This window comes from Lipotes vexillifer, unplaced genomic scaffold (genome assembly GCF_000442215.2).
Source record: "Lipotes vexillifer unplaced genomic scaffold, Lipotes_vexillifer_v1.1 scaffold236, whole genome shotgun sequence".
Classification (NCBI taxonomy): Eukaryota; Metazoa; Chordata; class Mammalia; order Artiodactyla; family Lipotidae; genus Lipotes; species Lipotes vexillifer.
Genome location: NW_006773295.1, coordinates 2,164,115 through 2,185,933, shown reverse-complemented (window position 1 = coordinate 2,185,933; position 21,819 = coordinate 2,164,115). Strand labels below are relative to the sequence as shown.

The 21,819-nt window shown below is 40.1% G+C and overlaps 1 protein-coding gene across 3 annotated transcripts in view; it reads right to left on the bottom strand.

The window, feature by feature from the left end:
- The window catches only part of CORO1C (coronin 1C), an 83,981-nt gene that overhangs the window by 18,007 nt on the left and 44,155 nt on the right, over positions 1 to 21,819 (bottom strand). For all 3 annotated transcript variants that reach the window (XM_007448234.1, XM_007448235.1, XM_007448236.1), the window contains exon 3: positions 13,334 to 13,456. In XM_007448234.1, the coding sequence (XP_007448296.1) occupies positions 13,334 to 13,456 (123 nt within the window). The remainder of the gene's footprint in view (positions 1 to 13,333; positions 13,457 to 21,819) is intronic.

Below are 21,819 nucleotides of genomic sequence, written 5' to 3'. Positions count from 1 at the left end.
GGCTGAATGACTGAGTAGGACCAGAGTCCTGGGGAATGCACTCCCATCACCAACCACATCACTTCTACCTTTATTTCAAGGCAAAAACTGCAATAGGAAAATTTACAACAGAAGCAAAAATGGGTAAAATAGGGAGTTTAGGGCTTCCCTGGTGGCGCAGTGGTTGCGAGTCCGCCTGCCGATGCAGGGGACGCAGGTTCGTGCCCTGGTCCGGGAAGATCCCACACGCCGCGGAGCGGCTGGGCCCGTGGGCCGTGGCCGCTGAGCCTGTGCACCTGGAGCCTGTGCTCCGCAACGGGAGAGGCCACAACAGTGAGAGGCCCACGTACCGCAAAAAAAAAAAAAAAAAAAAAAAAAAAAAAAAAAGGGAGTTGATTTTTGTTGATTTCCACAGGAGTTTAAGACTGATTTGAGAAAAGGGAAAAGTGTCCATTTAAACTTCATCATTTGGGTCCAATCAGAACATCTAGGTAAAGGCAAATAAGATGCTCCTCCTGCAAGATCTTTCCCTCTCCCAGACTCTGGAAGAACCAGTCAGGCAGCGGCACCGTCTGAATTCGCCAGTTTTTGCATCTGTGTTTGCAGATAAGGGACAGTGTTGAATCAACATCATTCACTAAACTTGCCTTGCCTGCTCTTTTATTTATTTATTTATTTTTGGCCGCACCACTCAGCTTGTGGGATCTTAGTTCCCTCACCAGGAACTGAACCCAGGCCCTCAGCAGTGAAAGCACAGAGTTCTAACCACTGGTCCGCCAGGGGATTCCTCTTGGCTGCCCTTTGTATTATTTAAACACTGTTATTTTCTTAGAGCTAAAATTTTCCCAAGTAAAATACTTAACAGCTACAATCGTTAAAACTCTCTGTGAGGAGAGTTAGAGAAAAGAACTCACAGTACCAAAAATCTGCAAAACCTAGGAGCAGAGTATAGTTTCTGGAAAGAGGGGTTTATATCATTGCTATCGGCTCATACAAAACATCACTTCAAAAGTAGTACACCATGCGGCTTCCCTGGTGGCACAGTGGTTGAGAGTCCGCCTGCCGATTCAGGGGACACGGGTTCGTGTCCCGGTCCGGGAAGATCCCACGTGCCGCGGAGCAGCTGGGCCCGTGAGCCATGGCCGCTGAGCCTGCGCATCCGGAGCCTGTGCTCTGCAACAGGAGAGGCCACAACAGTGAGAGAGGCCTGCATATCGCGAAAAAAAAAAAAAAAAAGTCATGTACCACAATGTTCGTTGCAGCCAGTGCAGGGGGCACAGGTTCTGATCTCTGGTTGGGGAACTAAGATCCCACACCACATGCCAAGCAATGCAGCCAAAAAACAAGAAAAAAAAAAAAAAAAAAAAAAGGTAGTACACCAAAGGCAAACCATGCCAATGTAATTTACTTTTCGGCTGCTTAAAGAAGCCATCTCTAAAAGATGGAGGAATGTACCATAAGGCTGTCATTCCCTCTCTAAAACTGCAATCAGTGTAACATGACTGCCACAGAATCAATTCTCACACAGTGAATAAATCACTGCTTAAATGCAGAGGACATAATGGAATTATACTATAAATACAAAAAGTATTTTTTTTAAATTAAGTTAATCATTTTACAGATCATTTGGTAAATTGGTTCTACTCTGTTTTTTTCTACTGAATTATTTGCTAAAGATATTCTTACTACCATGAATCCACTATAAGTATATATCAAAACTCACTGTAAAAAATAGTAACTCATTATACTTCCTTGATCCTCTCAATTGGCCTGTTTATTTAATTTAGTTTTTTAAGCATGTAAGGCAACTGAGGCTGAGAGCATTTAAGTGACGTGGGCTTATCTCAGCATCCTTTCTCTACTGGAGCTGGACCTTGATATCCATCTACAGTTGCAGGTCCTGGGCTATTATTACCAGGAGGCTACGCTTGGGAAACTACAGAGAACTTTTCTGCTTTTTTTTAAATTAATAATGTTGCTGTATGAAATCATTTGATTTGTTGTCTTTTATCTTCAGGAGAACAAAGGGGAAAATGAGGTATTAAGAAGCAGGTGGGGAGAGGGCATACAGCAGAAGCAAGAAGAACTACAATCCTGCAGCCTGTGGAAGGAAAAACCACATTCATGAAAGACAGACAAAATGAAAAGCCAGAGGACTTCGTACCAGATGAAGGAACAAGAGAAAACCCCAGAAAAACAACTAAATGAAGTGGAGATAGGCAACCTTCCAGAGAAAGAATTCAGAATAATGATAGTGAAGATGATCCAGGACCTCGGAAAAACAATGGAGGCAAATATCAAGAAGATGCCAGAAATGTTTAACAAAGACCTAGAAGAATTAAAGAACAAACAAACAGAGATGAACAACACAATAACTGAAATGAAAACTACACTAGAAGGAATCAATAGCAGAATAAATGAGGCAGAAGAACGGATAAGTGACCTGGAAGGCAGAATGGTGGAATTCACTGCTGCGGAACGGAATAAAGAAAAAAGATTTAAATGAAATGAAGACAGCCTAAGAGACCTCTGGGACAACATTAAACGCAACAACATTCGCATTATAGGGGTCCCAGAAGGAGAGGTGAGAGAGAAAGGACCTGAGAAAATAGTTGAAGGATTATAGTCGAAAACTTCCCTAACATAGGAAAGCAAATAACCACCCAAGTCCAGGAAGCACAGAGACCCAGGGAGGATAAACCCAAGGAGAAACACACGGCGACACACAATAATCAAACTGACAAAAATTAAAGACAAAAATTATTGAAAACAACAAGGGAAAAACGACAAATAACACACAAGGGAACTCTCATAAGGTTAACAGGTGATTTCTCAGCAGAAACTCTACAAGCCAGAAGGGAGTGGCATGATATATTTAAAGTGATGAAAGGGAAGAACCTACAACCAAGATTACTCTAGCCAGCAAGGATCTCATTCAGATGTGACGGAGAAATCAAAAGCTTTACAGACAAGCAAAAGCTAAGAGAATTCAGCACCACCAAACCAGCTCTACAACAAATGCTAAAGGAACTTCTCTAAGTGGGAAACACAAGAGAAGAAAAGGACCTACAAAAACAAACCCATAACAATTAAGAAAATGGTAATAGGAACATACATATCAATAATTACCTTAAATGTGAATGAATTAAATGCTCCAACCAAAAGACACAGGCTCGCTGAATGGATACAAATACAAGACCCATATATATGCTGTCTACAACAGACCTACTTCAGACCTAGGGACACATACAGACTGAAAGTGAGGGGATGGAAAAAGATATTCCATGCAAATGGAAATCAAAAGAAAGCTGGAGTAGCAATACTCATTATCAGATAAAATAGACTTTAAAATAAAGAATGTTACAAGAGACAAGGAAGGACACTACATAATGCTCAAGGGATCAATCCAAGAAGACGATATAACAATTATAAATATATACGCACCCAACACAGGAGCACCTCAAGACATGAGGCAACTGCTAACAGATATAAAATAAAAGAGGAAATTGACAGTAACACAATAATAGTGGGAGACTTTAACACTTCACTTACACCAATGGACAGATCATCCAGACAGAAAATTAACAAGGAAACACAAGCTTTAAATGATACAACAGACCAGATAGATTTAATTGATATTTATAGGACATTCCATCCAATAACAGCAGATTACACTTTCTTCTCAAGTGCACACGAACATTCTCCAGGATAGATTAGATCACATCTTGGGTCACAAATCAAGCCTCAGTAAATTTAAGAAAATTGAAATCATATCAAGCATCTTTTCAAACCACAACACTATGAGATGAGAAATCAATTACAGGGAAAAAAACGTAAAAAATACAAACACGTGGAGGCTAAACAATATGTTACTAAATAACCAAGAGATCACTGAGGAAATCAAAAAATATCTAGAGGGCTTCCCTGGTGGTGCAGTGGTTGCGAGTCCGCCTGCCGAGGCAGGGGACACAGGTTCGTGCCCCGGTCCGGGAAGATCCCACATGCCGCAGAGCGGCTGGGCCCGTGAGCCATGGCCACTGAGCCTGCACGTCGGAGCCTGTGCTCCGCAACGGGAGGGGCCACAACAGTGAGAGGCCCGCGTACCCCCCCCCCAAAAATATCTAGAGACAAATGACAAGGAAAACACAATGATCCAAAACCTATGGGATGCAGCAAAAGCAGTTCTAAGAGGGAAGTTTACAGCAATACAATCCTACCTCAAGACACAAGAAAAATCTCAAATAAACAATCTAAACTTACACCTAAAGGAGCTAGAGAAAGAAGAACAAACAAAACCCAAAGTTAGCAGAAGGAAAGAAATCATAAAGATCAGAACAGAAATAAATGAAATAGAAACAAAGAAAACAATAGCAAAGATCAATAAAACTAAAAGCTGGTTCTTTGAGAAGATAAACAAAATTGATAAAACTTTAGCCAGACTCATCAAGAAAAAGAGGGAGAGGACTCCTATCAAAAATATTAGAAATGAAAAAGGAGAAGTTACAACAGACACCGCAGAAATACAAAGCATCATAAGAGACTACTACAAGCAACTCTATGCCAATAAAATGGACAACCTGGAAGAAATGGACAAATTCTTAGAAAGATATAACCTTCCAAGACTGAACCAGGAAGAAATAGAAAATATGAACAGACCAATCACAAGGAATGAAATTGAAACTGTGATTAAAAATCTTCCAACAAACAAAAGCCCAGGACCAGATGGCTTCACAGGTGAATTCTATCAAACATTTAGAGAAGAGCTAAGACCCATCCTTCTCAAGCTCTTCCAAAAAATTGCAGAGGAAGGTACACTCCCAAACTCATTCTATGAGGCCACCATCACCTTGATACCAAAACCAGACAAAGATAGTAGAAAAAAACGAAAATTACAGACCAATATCACTGATGAATATGGATGCAAAAATTCTCAACAAAATACTAGCAAACAGAATCCAACAACAGATTAAAAGGATCATACACCATGATCAAGTAGGATTTATCCCAGGGATGCAAGGATTCTTCAATATACACAAATCAGTCAATGTGATACATGGTATTAACAAACTGAAGAAGAAAAACCATATGATCATCTCAATAGATGCAGGAAAAGCTTTTGACAAAATTCAACACCCATTTATGATAAAAACTCTCCAGAGAAAAGGGAACCTCTTGCACTGTTGATGGGAATGTAAATTGATACAGCCACTATGGAGAACAGTATGGAGCTTCCTTAAAAAACTAAAAATAGAACTACCGTATGACCCAGCAATCCCACTACTGGGAATATACCCTGGGAAAACCATAATTCAAAAAGTCATAAACCACAATGTTCACTGCAGCTCTATTTACAATAGCCAGGACATGGAAGCAACCTAAGTGTCCATCAACAGATGAATGGATAAAGAAGATGTGGCACATGTATACAATGGAATATTACTCAGCCATAAAAAGAAACGAAATTGAGTTATTTGTAGTGAGGTGGATGGACCTAGAGTCTGTCATACAGAGTGAAGAAAGTCAGAAAGAGAAAAACAAATACCATATGCTAACACATATATATGGAATCTTAAAAAAAAAAAAAAAAAAAAAGGTCCTGAAGAACCCAGGGGCAGGACAGGAATAAAGACGCAGACGTAGAGAATGGACTTGAGGACACGGGGATTGGGAAGGGTAAGCTGGGATGAAGTGAAAGAGTGGCATGGACATATATACACTACCATATGTAAAACAGATAGCTAGTGGGAAGCAGCCGCATAGCACTGGGAGATCAGCTCAGTGCTCTGTTACCACCTAGAGAGGTGGGATAGGGAGAGTGGGAGGGAGACACAAAAGAGGGAGGAGATACGGTGATATATGTATACGTATAGCTGATTCACTTTGTTATAAAGCAGAAACTAACACACCACTGTAAAGCAATTATACTCTAATAATGATGTTAAAAAGAATAATAAAAAAAAAACTCTCCAGAAAGTGGGCAGAGAGGGAACCTACCTCAACATAATAAAGGCCATTTACGACAAACCCACAGCAAACATCATTCTCACTGGTGAAAAACTGAAAGTATTTCCTCTAAGATCAGGAACAAGACAAGAAAGTCCACTCTCACCACTATTATTCAACATAGTTTTGGAAGTCCTAGCCTCGGCAACCAGAGAAGAAAAAGAAATAAAAGGCATACAAATTGGAAAAGAAGAATTAAAACTGTCACTGTTTGCAAATGACATGATACTACACATAGAGAATCCTAAAGGTGCCACCAGAAAACTACTAGAGCTAATCAATGAATCTGGTAAAGTTGCAGGATACAGAATTAATGCACAGAAATCTCCTGCATTCCTATACACTAACAACAAAAGATCAGAAAGAGAAATGAAGGAAACAATCCATTCACCACTGCAACAAAAAGAATAAAAACCTAGGAATAAACCTACCTAAGGAGGTAAAAGACCTATACTCAGAAAACTATAAGACACTGATGAAAGAAATCAAAGATGACACAAACAGATGGAGAGATATACCATGTTCTTGGATTGCAAGAATCAATATTGTGAAAATGACTGTACTACCCAAAGCTATCTACAGATTCAATGCAATCCCTATCAAATTACCAGTGGCATTTTTTACAGAACTAGAACAAAAAATCCTAAAATTTGTATGGAGACACAAGAGACCCTGAATAGCCAAAGCAGTCTTGAGGGAAAAAAACAGAGCTGGAGGAATCAGACTCCCTGACTTCAGACTATACTACAAAGCTACAGTCATCAAGACAATATGGTACTGGCACAAAAACAGAAACATAGATCAATGGAACAGGAGAGAAAGCCCAGAGATAAGCCCATGCACCTATGGTCAACTAATATATGACAAAGGAGGCAAGGATATACCATGGAGAAAAGACAGTCTCTTCAATAAGTGGTGCTGGGAAAACTGGACAGTTACATGTAAAAGAATGAAATTAGAACACTCCCTAACACCATACACAAAAATAAACTCAAAATGGATTAGAGACCTAAATGTAAGACTGGACACTATAAAACTCTTAGAGGAAAACATAGGAAGAACACTCTTTGACATAAATCACAGAAAGATCTTTTTTGATCCACCTCCTAGAGTAATGGAAATAAAAACAAAAATAAACAAATGGGACCTAATGAAACTTAAAAGTTTTTGCAAAGCAAAGGAAACCATAAACAAGACAAAAAGACAACCCTCAGAATGGGAGAAAATATTTGCAAACGAATCAACGGACAAAGGATTAATCTCCAAAATATATAAACAGCTCATGCAGCTCAATATTAAAAAAACAAACAACCCAATCAGAAAATGGGCAGAAGACCTAAATAGACATTTCTCCAAAGAAGACATACAGATGGCCAAGAAGCACATGAAAAGCTGCTCAACATCACTAATTATTAGAGAAATGCAAATCAAAACTACAATGAGGCATCACCTCACACCAGTTAGAATGGGCATCATCAGAAAATCTACAAACAGCAAATGCTGGAGAGGGTGTGGAGAAAAGGAAACCCTCTTGCACTGTTGGTGGGAATGTAAATTGATATAGCCACTATGGAGAACAGTATGGAGGTTCCTTAAAAAACTAAAAATAGAACTACCATATGACCCAGCAATCCCACTACTGGGCATATACCCAGAGAAAACCATTCAAAAATACACACTCACCTCAATGTTCACTGCAGCACTATTTACAATAGCCAGGACGTGGAAGCAACCTAAATGCCCATCGACAGATGAATGGATAAAGAAAATGTGGTACGTATATACAACAGAATATTACTCACCCATAAAAAGCAAGAAAATTGGGTCATTTGTAGAGATGCGGATGGACCTAGAGACTGTCATACAGAGTGAAGTAAGTCAGAAAGAGAAAAACAAATATCGTATATTAACGCATATACGTGGAACTTAGAAAAATGGTACAGATGAACTGGTTTGCAGGGCAGAAATAGAGACACAGATGTAGAGAACAAATGTATGGACACTAAGCGGGGAAAGTGGCAGGGATGGGGGTGGTGGTGGGATGAATTGGGTGATTGGAATTGACATATATACATATATACACTTATATGCATAAAATAGATAACTAATAAGAACCTGCTGTATAAAAAATAAATAAAATAAAATTCAAAAATTTAAAAATTTTAAAAAAAGAAACAGGTGGGGTAGAAGATCAAATACTTCTTTAAAATGTTTTTTCAACTGCTGAGTTGTTAAAGCATTCTGTAATTACTCCAATAATAATAACAAATGATTTGGGAGACATTAAGTGATTAAAATATCAGCACCATAGTTAAGGGAGTGAAAAAAAAACTAGGAGGAAGATTTATCCCAAAGCATTATTTAATTTACAAAATGTTCATTCTGGCAATACCAATAAAGGGGCAACGTCAGAGGATTCTGGGACAATGGTGGTGTCAGTGGCAGCACAGTTGTGGGATCTTCCCAAGTCCCTCAAAAAAACACAGAGCAGGCAGATAACAAAACAAAAACACAGGGACAATATATACACAAAACTAGGTGATAACCCAAATGCAAGTGTGTGGAGGAAAACCACCAACAGCCACACAACCCGCGTGTTGTCGGCCTCTGTGCAAAAAAAATCATGGGGCAGCAATGGGGTGCCCCACAGATCTGAGAAGAGCAGGCCAACATGAGGCCACAACGGAAACGGGAAGGGGCTTTGCCTTCTCCAACAGCAGGTGAGAACAGGGACTTGAAACGAAAAAGGTATGAAGGGGCTGGAGAAATCTAAACCCCAATACCCTAGAAACCAACCAGAGAGGACTCCCTTCTGAGACAGGCCCACACTGAGTGGAAATTCCAAGAAATGGAATCAAATCTGAGCAGGACAGAAATAAGATGGACAAAGGAATCAGACAGACCAAAAAAAAGCAGGTCAGGAAATCTGAGCAAGCCACCATGTTTCTGAACACTACCTGAAAAGGACAGAAGAGGGAGCTCTGTGAAGTTAGAAGAGCTTTATGAAGGAAGCCAGCTTCTGAAAGCTCGGTAAAACTAAATTCACATAAAGATAAGGGAGGGAGAAAAAAAAAAAAAAAAAAAAAAAAAATCAAGGCTCCAAAATTACTATGAGAAAAAAAGAGAATTCATCCCTGCAGACAGTACAAGAATGCTAGTAAGACCAGCTCCAAAGAAAGATAAAAACTATCACACACATTTCAAAAGACATTATTAAGAAAACAATACAAGTCAGGAAACATTATAAATCAGAACTTGAAAAACTCAAAAGTAAGGTGGCGGAAATCAAGAAGAAAAATAGAAATAAAAGGAAAAGTACTATAGAAACGAAGACTAACAAAGAAGCTAAGAGCAAATAAACATAATAATGTCCCCAAAGAAATAAAAGGTAAAAAGCAGAAAAATTTTAGCCTAAAAGAAATGAGTTAAGAAAAAAGGTTTGGAGAGAAACTGACAAATATCGAAGATAGGTAAATAAGATAAAGCATTTGGATAACAGGAGTCCCTGAAGGGAAAAACCAAAGCAAAGGAACAGAACAAATACTGAAGACTCTAAGTCAAGAAAACTTTCCTGGGGGGCGCGGGGGGAAGACCTGAAACCATATATTGAAAGAGCACATCACACACAGAAATACCAACTCAGAATAACCAACAATAGTCTAGTAAAATTACTACATTTTAAGAAAAAAAAATCTTATGAACATCTAGGCAAAAAGAACATATATTCTATAAGGAAAAGAAAATCAGATTTTTTCTGATCATCTGATTTTTTACAGCAACACTTTATGCCAGAAGAAAATGAAATATTTAGATACTCAAGGAAATACTGCAAGCCAAGAATTTTATATCCAGAAAAATTCACCTTTAAGTACAAAGGTCACAACAACCTATTGTCAATATAGAAGAACTTAGAGAATACAGTTCCCACGAGCCTTTCCTATTTGATTCCATCCCTTGGAACTGCTCCTCAGGGTGGGGCCTGTCCTGGAAGGGAGCCCTCTCTGGTTGGTTTCCAGAGTACTGGGGTCTAGAATCTACCAGAGAAGGAGCTTCAGATGGTCCAAGTGCCTTTTTTTCTTTTTAAACTGCTTTCAGTAATCATAATGGTGGTGATACTCTTAGTATTTTTAGTGTGAGACTATTGTATGTATACTGTGAAAAAGCAAATGAGATAGATTAGGATATTCTAATTCATCCTGAACTCCTGAGAACCAGGATTCTTGGTGTAAAACAAAGGAGACAGAGATGTATTATTAAAGAAGTTAGGTAAAAACTATACAGTCCTGAATTTGAACTGGAAAGATTAAGACAAAGTCACAAGGTATTATATCTTTAAATATATATGTATATTCTAGCCAAATTTACTGCAAAGTCTTAAAAACAATGATTGCTACGGTAACAATGAGCATCCCTAAGCACTCAGAGAGTGATCTAGAAACTCCATTTTCCATTAAAACAAACCAGAGCTTCTGAGAGAAGTGGCGGATTTGAGGTGTGGGGTTAGGGATGGGCCTGGGACACCTGGACATACATTCTGTTGCAAGGAAGCAACAGAAACAAGTAGTGTCACTTCGGAAGGACTCAGGAACTGAGAAGAGGTTCCCATTAACATAGACTGAATCCCCTGAGCTTTGAGAAAAGAATTGTAATAGATCGAAACCCATTCAGTTCAAAATGAAAGGGGGAAAAAACCTCCAAACGAAAAACTAATTGGTCACCTTCTGAGGAAGATTAAGAACCAATTCATTACTTTGAAAACTGGGTAAATAAAAGGAAAGAATCAAGCATTTACCCTGCTTTCCTATATGAACTATACTCCTGGGTAACTAAATAGTAGATAAGAGAGAGCATCACCTTAAAAATTTTACCAGCTGAAAACTGAAAACAAAATCATAGCATTTAATATCACCATTTTGAGACCCCCTAATGAGTTGCTGGATCTAGGTGCTGGGCATCAATAACTGCACAAATCAAAAATGAGCCAAGGGCTTCTCTGGTGGCGCAGTGGTTGAGAGTCCGCCTGCTGATGCAGGGGACACGGGTTCGTGCCCCGGTCCGGGAAGATCCCACGTGCCGCGGAGCGGCTGGGCCCGTGAGCCATGGCCGCTGGGCCTGCGCGTCCGGAGCCCGTGCTCCGCAACGGGAGAGGCCACAACAGTGAGAGGCCCGCGTATCGCAAAAAAAAAAAAAAAAAATGAGCCAAAAACCAGGCATCTTGACACCTTGTGCCTCCTGAGGGGAGACCAGAGCACGAGCTCTAGGCTTGTCAAAGGGATGGAATCTGAATCTAATCATGCTCTAGGATCCAGCTGCCAACTCGCAGGGAATCTGAAAGACAGAGTAGCAGGTTGGACTGGACCACGAGGGTGCAATCAGCAAACTCTGGACTTCTGGAAGCAACAGGTCAAAGACCAGGCTTCTTCAACAAGAAAAGGATGGAGGAGGAACCTGTAGATTAGGAAAGACTTAAAAGGCATATCAAGTTTTTAAAACTTGGAAGACTAAGCTCTAGCGTCTAGAGACGCACGCTTGAGTGATTAAAACCACAAAGAAAGGCAAGGAAGTGAGTTTTACTGGTTACTTGGAGAGGGAGGAGTGGATGGGGACTGGGATGGGGCACAGGGAAGAGACTGAGAAGCCTGGGAAAGTTCCATTTCTTGACAGTCACAGGGTGTTCACTCAGTAATAAACCTCCTAACTCAGTTCACTTTTTTTTTTTTAATGAATTTATTTATTTTTAATTTATTTATTTTTGGCTGCCTTGGGTCTTTGTTGCTGTGGGTGGGCTTTCTCTAGTTGTGGCAAGCGGGGGCTACTCTTTGTTGTGGTGTGCGGGCTTCTCATTGCAGTGGCTTCTCTTGTTGCAGAGCACGGGCTCTAGGCGCGTGGGCTCAGTAGTTGTGGTGCACGGGCTTAGTTGCTCCGCGGCATGTGGGATCTTCCTGGACCAGGGATCAAACCCGTGTCCCCTGCGTTGGCAGGCAGATTCCCAACCACTGTGCCACCAGGGAAGTCCCTCAATTCATTTTTTCACTTAATTGAACTCACTTAACTGCTCGTTTAGTGTGTTTTATAATACAAAGGTTTTTTTTTTTAAAGGGCAATGTGACCAATAATGCTGGAGATGGGGAGGGATGGATCAAATCCGCTTCTCCAAGAAAGGTTAAGACTCTCAGTTTAAGATTTGGGCATCAGGTCTAAACACTATTCCTTCCCCTTAGCAAAATGTGTCTGTAGCCATTCAAACGATCAATTTAGCAAGGCATGTTAAATGGAACAATTCCTTTTAATAGCAGCATATTTCTTTAATACACTTTGGCTGCCAAAATCATGAGATCACAGGAGGAGTTATCCTCAACCAAAAAGTCCATGAGGAAAAATGGGTAAACGTTTAAATGGCACAGTTCAGGAATTAATTTCCTTTTATGTAAAATAACTGTAATTAACAAAGCCTTCCAAACAATGTTTCAAAGTCTGGTTCAGTGCACAGAAAACCAAGAGGGGGATAACCAGAGTGCAGTTCTCGCAGCTCTCCACCTGCCAGGTGTGAGGCTGCCTGAGGGACGACCTGCCTCACTCCAGGCATGACTTCAGGGCTCCCTGCCTGCGCTCTTGCTCAGTCTTTGCAGCAGATGTTGGGCTAGGATTAAAAATGGATCCAAACTCATAATTACATTTGAAGGCTAAGAAGAACATAATCAAGAACAAGAAGCTTCACATTCACAAGTACTCCGAAGCCTGGTTTCATACATAACCTACCTTTGGAATCTAAACTGGGGAACATACAGAACTTACTTTAACAACCTTTCAAATTAGTTATTTGTACATCTGCATAAGAACGACTTCGTTAACCAGGGTCCACTAGACATTAGCTTGGAAATAAGCACCTACAAAAACTCTTTATTATCTTTCAATATCTGTTTCATATCCCATCTATCTATATAAACTTTGGCATCGTATTTCACTGTAATATGCAATTCATGCTAGCAATTTTTTCTCTCCTTTTTTAGAGGGGAGGGAGGTCATGTGGTGCAATGGCATTCACAGAATTATTTGAAAGTCACTTTACTTTCCCTAAAATCTTCCCATCAAGCAGATGTGTCAACTGTTAACAAGGATGCGCACACACACAAGCAAAAGAAGAAAAAAGACAAGAGAGTACAACTCCTTGATATAAACTTGTAAAACGGCTTATCTGCAGTTAAACTTCAGTGTTGCTAAATTCTTGTATAGTCCAATGGACAATCAAAGCTCTATGATTTTCTGCGTTTCAAGCCTCCACACACACACTCTTTGAAGGCAGTAGGTGAGTGTCGCTGGCCTGTGTGCCCGCCACACCGAGGGAACTTACCATAACCGTGCAGTCCTCTGAGCCGCTGGCAATGACCTGATCATTATGTGGGCACCAGTCTATGTCCAGCACTGGTCCTGTGTGACCACACACTGTGGGGTAGGATTTGTCAATTCGACCAGTCTGAAAGGAGAGAGAAACAGACATATTATGTAACATCAATGCCACAGAGTTTTTATGTTTTGTCAGACCCACTTCTCCTTTATTACTTCTACCCCAAACTCTCAAGAATCTACAAATTATGACGTTCATATCAGCCAACGTCAACTGTTAAGAAATGTCAACTTGCATTTCTAGAAAGCTACTACCAAGGATACTCCATCAAATTAAGGATCTACATTTCCAGAACCACAGAGATTTTATTTAATCAACAGCATTAATAGACACAGCAAAAGAGAATACAAGAGTCTTTTTACCACAATACAATTCTAACAATAGCCTATTGTAAATTATAGGTGTGTTTTTACTGTTTTAAAAAAAAACAAACCTGGTATTATTCAAAATGTAAAATATAACCTTTAATATGATAAGCTAATGCCCTTGAATATACAAATTAACAGTTCTGGAAGTGGATGGCACTTCCAGGGAGCAAGCAAAGTGAAGGTAATAAAAAGAAAAGCTTTATCCACTGCTGAGCAGCCGAAGGACATAGTACGTTTCAATGTCTTGGTCTCTTCCGTCAACAGAAACGCCAGCCGGGCCTTCTAATTAACCACCTTAGCTCTCAGCCATTACCCAGATCCACATCTCATTAAGAACACAACTTCTAATGTTGGTCATAGCAACCATCACAACGTGCTCATGTTACACACTTGAACCTAACAAGCCAATCTGGCTTATCGGACCAATTTTGTCTGGTGTCAACCAAGACAAATGCTATTACAACAACAGCTGTACAAAGGCTGCTTCTTTTTAAAAAGGTTAATGCCAGTCCTTGCTGATGTTCTTCTACATATGCTAAACAGCAGGTGAACAGAAAGGAATCACCACAATGCAAAAGTGAACCTATTTTTTGGTTGATGCTACTCTCCTGCTATGGCCAGCTGTCACAACACAGGGGCAGGCTTCTTGGAAAATTTTCAACATCAGTAAATTTGGATTTCTCCACTTTGACTTGACTGTGGAAATCTCCAGAGAAGCAGTGTGCTAAAGCACAAAGACCACAGGCTCCAGAGTCAGACAGATATGGATTCAAGTCCAGGCTCTCTTGGTTAAACAGTGTGTGATCTCAGACAGGTAATCTCTCTAAGCTTCAGCTTGTCATCTGTAAAATGAGTAACAGTAATACTTACCTCCCAGGATTACCGTGAGGAGTAAATGAGAAATGAGGTAAATCATAACCTAGCATTACAACCATCTGTATAAGGTGTGTAAAAAATTCATTAGAGTACCCAGAATACAGTAAATACTCAATAAAAAGCTGGCACTTATTATTAGTTCTTCCTGTATAATGTTAACTTACTCAATCATTACAGAATTACAAGCGTGTGTTATCCGTCAACTCTGGGCCAGACACTGAGCTGAGTGTTGGAGACACAGAGGTGAGCAGGGCGCCCTCCACGTCCTGGCTGAGCGTGGAGTCCATCTAAAGCTCCAGTTACAGCGCAGCACAAGACGTGCAGCACCAGGACAGGCCCAAGGCGGCAGGAACACAGAAGAAGGACATTCAAGCAGCTGTGCGGGGGGCTCCAGCCTTTGGGAAGGTTTTCTGCGCAGAAAGGTGAGTTGAGTTGAGGTGTGAAGGTGCACCAGCCTACGGACCTGAGGCCTGGGTTTTTTCACATGCTCCCCCATTCTCTTGCAAAACTAGTTCAACCCAGAGTTTCGGTCTCCGGAATTGCATCACCAAAAACAGGAATTCATAAACGAAAATGCCAAGGAAGAAACACAATATTACAGAGAACCTGGGTCTTGTACGAGAAGCCACGTGGGTCACTGACAGGCCGAGAAGCAGTGAGGGTCAGGGACCAGGCTGCCAGGGCTGGGGTGTGGCGCTGCCATTTTCTCCCCTGAGGCTCTGGCCAAATTACTTCATCTGGCGACCTCAGTTTCTCACCTGTAAAACGAGAACGCTAGAATTCTTTCTTCAAGAGCTGATGTGAGAATTAACTGAGACAATCAAGGCAAAGCACTTGGTACCACCCCAGCACCTCTAGTGCTCAAAAAATATTACCCAAAATTTAACAACTGCCAGAATCCATTCTACCAACACCCCTGACTGCATCCTTCCATAAAGAAGGAGCTGCTACTAAGCACCCAAGCCAGGTAGTTTTACCTAATTCCCCCGTGAGTGCTCCTCCCCTGGAGTTCCTACCCCACGTAATGGTCTACTACTCAAGGTGCTGGAGGTGAACTCACAGGTGTTTTGTTTTCTAATATTATTACTGTTTTATTATGCATTATTATTATTTAAACTATAGATATAGTTACTCTCTTGAATGTGTGATATTTAGTAATTTAAAACATTCTGAGACACAAAGGCCAGGTTGAGGTCTGACACACATCGCAACAGACATTCCAGAAGGAGAAAATGCAAGAGAAACAAAAAACTGAAGAGATGAGGGCCGAGGATTTTCCAAGTTTAACTGAGGGCATGAGTCTTCAGATTGAAGAGGCACAGGTCCCAAGTAGAATATCCTAGTGCAACACAGAACACCTAAAACAAAGATAAGATCTCAAACAAAAGCAGCCAGAGAAAAGACAGATTACCTACAGAGAGAATAACTAGACTAGCTGTGAGCAGACTTCTCAAAGGCAAGTACAGAAACAAAGACATCAGAAACTATCTCAGAAATGGGAAGAAAAACAACCACCTGTGCATTCTATGCCCAGATAAACTATCATCCAAAAGTGATGACCAAACAAACAAACAAAAACCCCAACATTTTTAAGCAAAAAGATACAGAAAATTTACCATTTAAAGACTCTTATTCAAAGAATTAAGTTCTTGGACTTATCTCAAAGAATTTCAAAATTAATTTCAAAGAACTAAGTTCAAGGACTTATTTCAGGAAAAGAAAGTGAACCAGAAGAACGAACTGGGATATCAAAACAAGAAGTGAGCAAAAGAATTGGTAAATGTGGTCAATGTAAATAGGCATTGACTGTATAGAACAGTAGTAATTATGACTAACTGGAGTACAGGTAAGACAAGGCAGAACTAAAACACTAAACAACAATAACATGTAAGATAGAAAGATATGATCAGAATTCAAAGGGTTCAGGGCGCTTCCCTAGAAAAAGGCAGAAAATTTGACTAGTTTTAGACTTTAAGTCATGTAAGTATGTTAAAATTAAGGGTAAACACTAAAAGAGAATATATAACTTGCAAAAAGTGTATGGAGTGGTAGGAAGGTTAGTGGAATTTTAAAAACTCATTCAATATAAGAGAAAGAGGAAATAAAAAGAAAAAAAGGCAAGAAAAAGCATGAAAACTAGAAAGCACAAAATAAGATGGTGGAAATAAAACCAACCATAAATCACAAACTGCGGTAAATATGAATGACTTAAACTCACCCACTAAAAGATGAGGTGTTTCAGATCAGATTAAAACCAGCTATAAGACACATTTACAAAATAATAATACAAAAAGGCAACTAAAGGAGGGGAAGGGATATAAAAATATGTACCAGGTGGTTATACTAGAACAAATAGATTTTAAGGGGAAATGCATTATTTAAGATTACATTTTAACATTTAAAGAAACAATTCAGAGAAAAGCTATAGTCACTATGGACTTTAACTCATCTAACTACCTATGCTTCAAAATAATTAAAGCAGAAATTGACAGAAGTACAAGGAGAAAAGGACAAAACCATAATCTTAAGAGATTCTAATAAAGATTTAAGAGATCAAACAGACAAAAATCAGTATGAATATAAACGGCTTTAACAAAAGTAACAAGCTTGATCTAACGGATATGTACAACTTGTAGCCAACATTTTATTTTATTTTTTATTTTTATTTATTTTTTTTTTTTGCGGTACACGGGCCTCTCACTGCTGTGGCCTCTCCTGTTGCGGAGCACAGGCTCCGGACGCGCAGGCTCAGCGGCCATGGCTCATGGGCCCAGCCACTCCGCGGCATGTGGAATCTTCCCGGACCGGGGCACAAACCGGCGTCCCCTGCATCGCAACCACTGCGCCACCAGGGAAGCCCATAGCCAACATTTTAAAACACACATTTTTTTTGTTTCCAAGCACACTAATAAACGTTTTTTTTTAATCACCAATTAGAATACCACAAAGCAAATCTCAAAAACTACCAAGGAATCAATATTGTACAGAACATGTTCTGAGTACAACGCAATACAATTAAAAATTAACAGAAAAATATAAGCCAAAAATCTCCAATGCATCTGAAAAGTTTTTGTTTTTTTTTTAAAGTGTTTGCCAACCTATCCAAGTCCTCGACACCACTCCTACCCTTCCTACCGCACCAGGAACATAAACGGTATCAGGCTGCTGCTGCTGCTGCTTCTTTTTTTTTTTTTAAAAACTTATTTATTTATTTATTTTTGGCTGCGTTGGGTCTTCGTTGCTGAGCGCGGGCTTTCTCTAGTTGTGGTGAGCAGGGGCTTCTTCGTTGTGGTGGCTTTTCTTGTTGCAGAGCACAGGCTCTAGGTGCACAGGCTTCAGTAGCTGTGGCATGCGGGCTCAGCAGTTGTGGCTCACGGGCTCTACAGCACAGGCTCAGTAGTCGTGGCTCACCGGCTTAGGTGCTCCACGGCATGTGGGATCTTCCCAGACCAGGGCTCGAACCCGTGTCCCCTGCATTGGCAGGCGGATTCTTAACCACTGCACCACCAGGGAAGTCCCTGAAATTTTTTTAATTTACTAAATAATTCACATAGAAAGTCATAATAGCCAATAGAAAAAGGTTAAAATTGGTCAGTAAATACATGCCATATCAAAACTTGTGGGATATAGCTAAAACAAATCTTAAAATTCCAGATGAAATAAGCAAGCTCCTAGAAAATGTGTGATGTATCAAAACTCCTTCAATAAACAGAAAACCTAAAGAGACCCAGAACCATAAAAGAACCAGTACTGTGGGCTTCCCTGGTGGTGCAGTGGTTAAGAATCCGCCTGCCAATGCAGGGGACACAGGTTCAAGCCCTGGTCCAGGAAGATCTCACATGCCACAGAGCAACTAAGCCCATGTGCCACAACTACTGAGCCTGCACTCTAGAGCCCGCGAGCCTCAACTACTGAAGCCCACGCACTGCAACTACTGAAGCCCACACACCTAGAGCCCATACTCTGCAACAAGAGAAGCCACCACAATGAGAAGCCTGCGCACCGCAACGAAGAGTAGCCCCTGCTCGCCACAACTAGAGAAAGGCCGCGTGCAGCAATGAAGACCCAACGCAGCCAAAAATTTAAAAAAAAAAAGAACCAGTACTGTAACTCCATACATCACTGCCCACCCAAAATCAATCAGTAAATACCAAAAATAATAGGCCCAGATGGTTTTACAGATGAGTTTTCCCAAACATTCAAGGAAGAAATCATCTCAAACCAGTGTTCCCAGAGAATAAAAAATAAAGGCGCACTGCTGAACTCACTACATAAGGAATGTACCACCTTGATATGAAGGACAGTGTAAGGAAGAGAAACTTAGGCCTATGTGACTTAAAAATATTGATGCAAACTCCCCTCAAAAAAGGAGGGGGGAAAAAAGTAATGCATATTCAGCAGTGTGGGTTGTTCTCAAAAAACACAAGTAAAGTGAAAAGACAAGCTGCAGACTGGGAGAAGATTTTATATCTACGTGTGTGTGTGTAGATACATACATATATATATGTATGTATACATAAAATATATACCTGACAAAATCAACAAACAACTTAATAGAATAAGGGGCAAATGATATGAACAGGGATCCACAGGGAAGGAAGCCTGAAAAGCCAACAGATGTATGGAAAGTACTCCATCTCACTGGTAATCAGGGAACTGCAAATTAAAACGATAAGGTAATATTTGACACCTATTAAAACTGGCAAGAATTTAGAAGTCTAAATACAAGTGCTGGCAAACATGTTTGGAAAGAGGAACTCACAAAAACTACGCACAGGAGAGTATCCTGCTACGATTCCTTTTGAGAGCAATTTGGAAACAACTGCAGCTGAAGTTGTCCACCCCTCAGCAATACCACTTCTCGATGGTCTGTGCAAGAGAAACACTCCCATATTTTGCACAAGCGTATTCATGGAAGCACTGTTGGAAACAGTGAAAAAAGCAGAAGCAATGTAACTGTCCTTTGGTATGAGAATAAATATCACTTATATAAAAGTTTAAAACATACAAAACAATAGTCTATGTTATAGGTACATACACATGTAATAAAGTACAAACATATGATACATACCAACTTTGAGGAGACAATTACCGCTGGGGGAGGAGAAAAGATGGAAAGGAGAATGGTATTCTGGCTACATCTGTTATACTGTACTGTTTTCAAAAAAGGGAGATATGAAACAAACATGGCAAAATATTAACATCTGTTTAATCTTGTAGGTGAGTACATGAGTGTCCTATTATTTTGTTTCCTATTTTAAAAAAATAAAATATAATAAAGTTGAGAAACACACCAATGTATTGTTATTAATTTACATTAAAAAAAAAATCTATGGGACTTCACCGGTGTCCCAGTGGTAGAGAATCCACCTTGCAATGCAGGGGACGTGGGTTTGATCCCTGGTCAGGGAACTAAGATCCCACATGCTGTGGGGCAACTAAGCCCGCATGCCACAACTACTGAGCTCACGCACCTCAACTAGAGCCCGTGAGCCGCAAACTACAGAGCCCACGTGCTCTGGAACCCACGTGCCACAACTACAGAGCCCACGCACCCTGGAGCCTGTGCACCACAACTAGAGAAGAGAAAACCCACAAGCCACAACTAGAGAGAAGCCCACGCACCACAGTGAAGATCCTGCATGCCTCAACAAAGATCCCACGTGCCGCAACTAAGACCCAACGCAGCCATAAATTAATTAGTTAATTAATTATTTTAAAAATCTAAAAAAAAAAACCTTTAATCCCAAGGAAAAGAGTTTTTCTACCTGAAATGTTTTATTGTATCTCAGGGTCTTTGCATTCTGAGGCTCACCCCAGCACACCCCATCTGGCATCCCTGATGGCAGAGTACAGTCACTGAACTCTAAACATCCAAGGACACCAAATAATTTTTTTCAATCTGGGCTAGGAAGAGCTTTTGCTCAGATATACAGCAATTTTGAGGGGAATCTGGTAGTACATTAATACTAGTTGTTCTTAACTATACTCAGAAGCTTACTAAATGACTTTTCTTTTTAAGGTTAAAATTATACAACCCTGGCCAAAAGTAAATAGCTACTCACCAGTATTCTTCAATCAAGTAAGATATCTGAGAACAGTAAGAAGCATTTCTGCCATTCTCAACTCAGCCCCGACAAGTCTATAGCATAAAAGTAATAAAGAGCCCAAGAGTTTCATGGGAACTTGAATGTAATTCAAAAGACAACTGCCACTTACTTCCCCCCTTTCTATCAAAAACAAATAATTAGTAATAAAAATCGCTAGCACTTTCAGAGTGCTTATGTTACATGCTAAGAACTGTATGACAATCTTTTATGTGCATTATCACAACTACCTTCATGAAACAGCAACTCTATTATTCCCACTTTCTAAGAAATAGGAACAGAGAAAACCATGAAGCAGAGATCTAAAATATCACTGACAATCCTACTAGGTTTCTACAGAGAAAGAAAATTTCCACTATGCCATGGGGTTGTGAAAAAGGCACAAGAGTAATGTTGAAATTAGTGGCAGCTGGTCATCAGAAACACAAGTTAATGAAAAATGATACCCTGCAAACAGCTGCTTCCTCTGGTTATAACATCATCATAAATCCTTACAACAAATAAAACAGGGAAAGTAGCATCATCCTGCAGCACAACAGAAAAGGAATCGACTAAATGTCTGACAGTGATAGAGGAACAAAAAGAAGTATGAGGAAAAAATGCTGTTTTAAATGTGCAATGATGGCTTTACACACAGGGTGTGCTCCGCACACAGTCAAGTTATCAGCTGCTGTGATCCCAAGGGCTTGCACCTCCAAATAGCTTCTTACCCATCACAAAATTAAACCTAAAGCACAACATATTTCACCCATAAGTATGTATCTTTAAAAGGGCGGAGCTGGGCAATTATAAACTGCTGAGAGCTCAAGTCCATGGAAACTGAAGGAAACCATACAATAACGGCCTTATATGGTAAAGATGAGGGCACATCACTTCTGAAAGTCATTTTGCCCTGGGATCTAATGAGAATGCATTTCTCATTCATAATCATGACACATCCTCATTTATCATCCAGTGAATAAACCAAGGAATCCATGTCTAATTCTAGATTGTGAAGGACCATTCAGAAAGACATCATTGCAAGTCATGGTGACAACACGGCTTACCTGCACATCTAAGCAGCAAATTTAAATGAATGCCG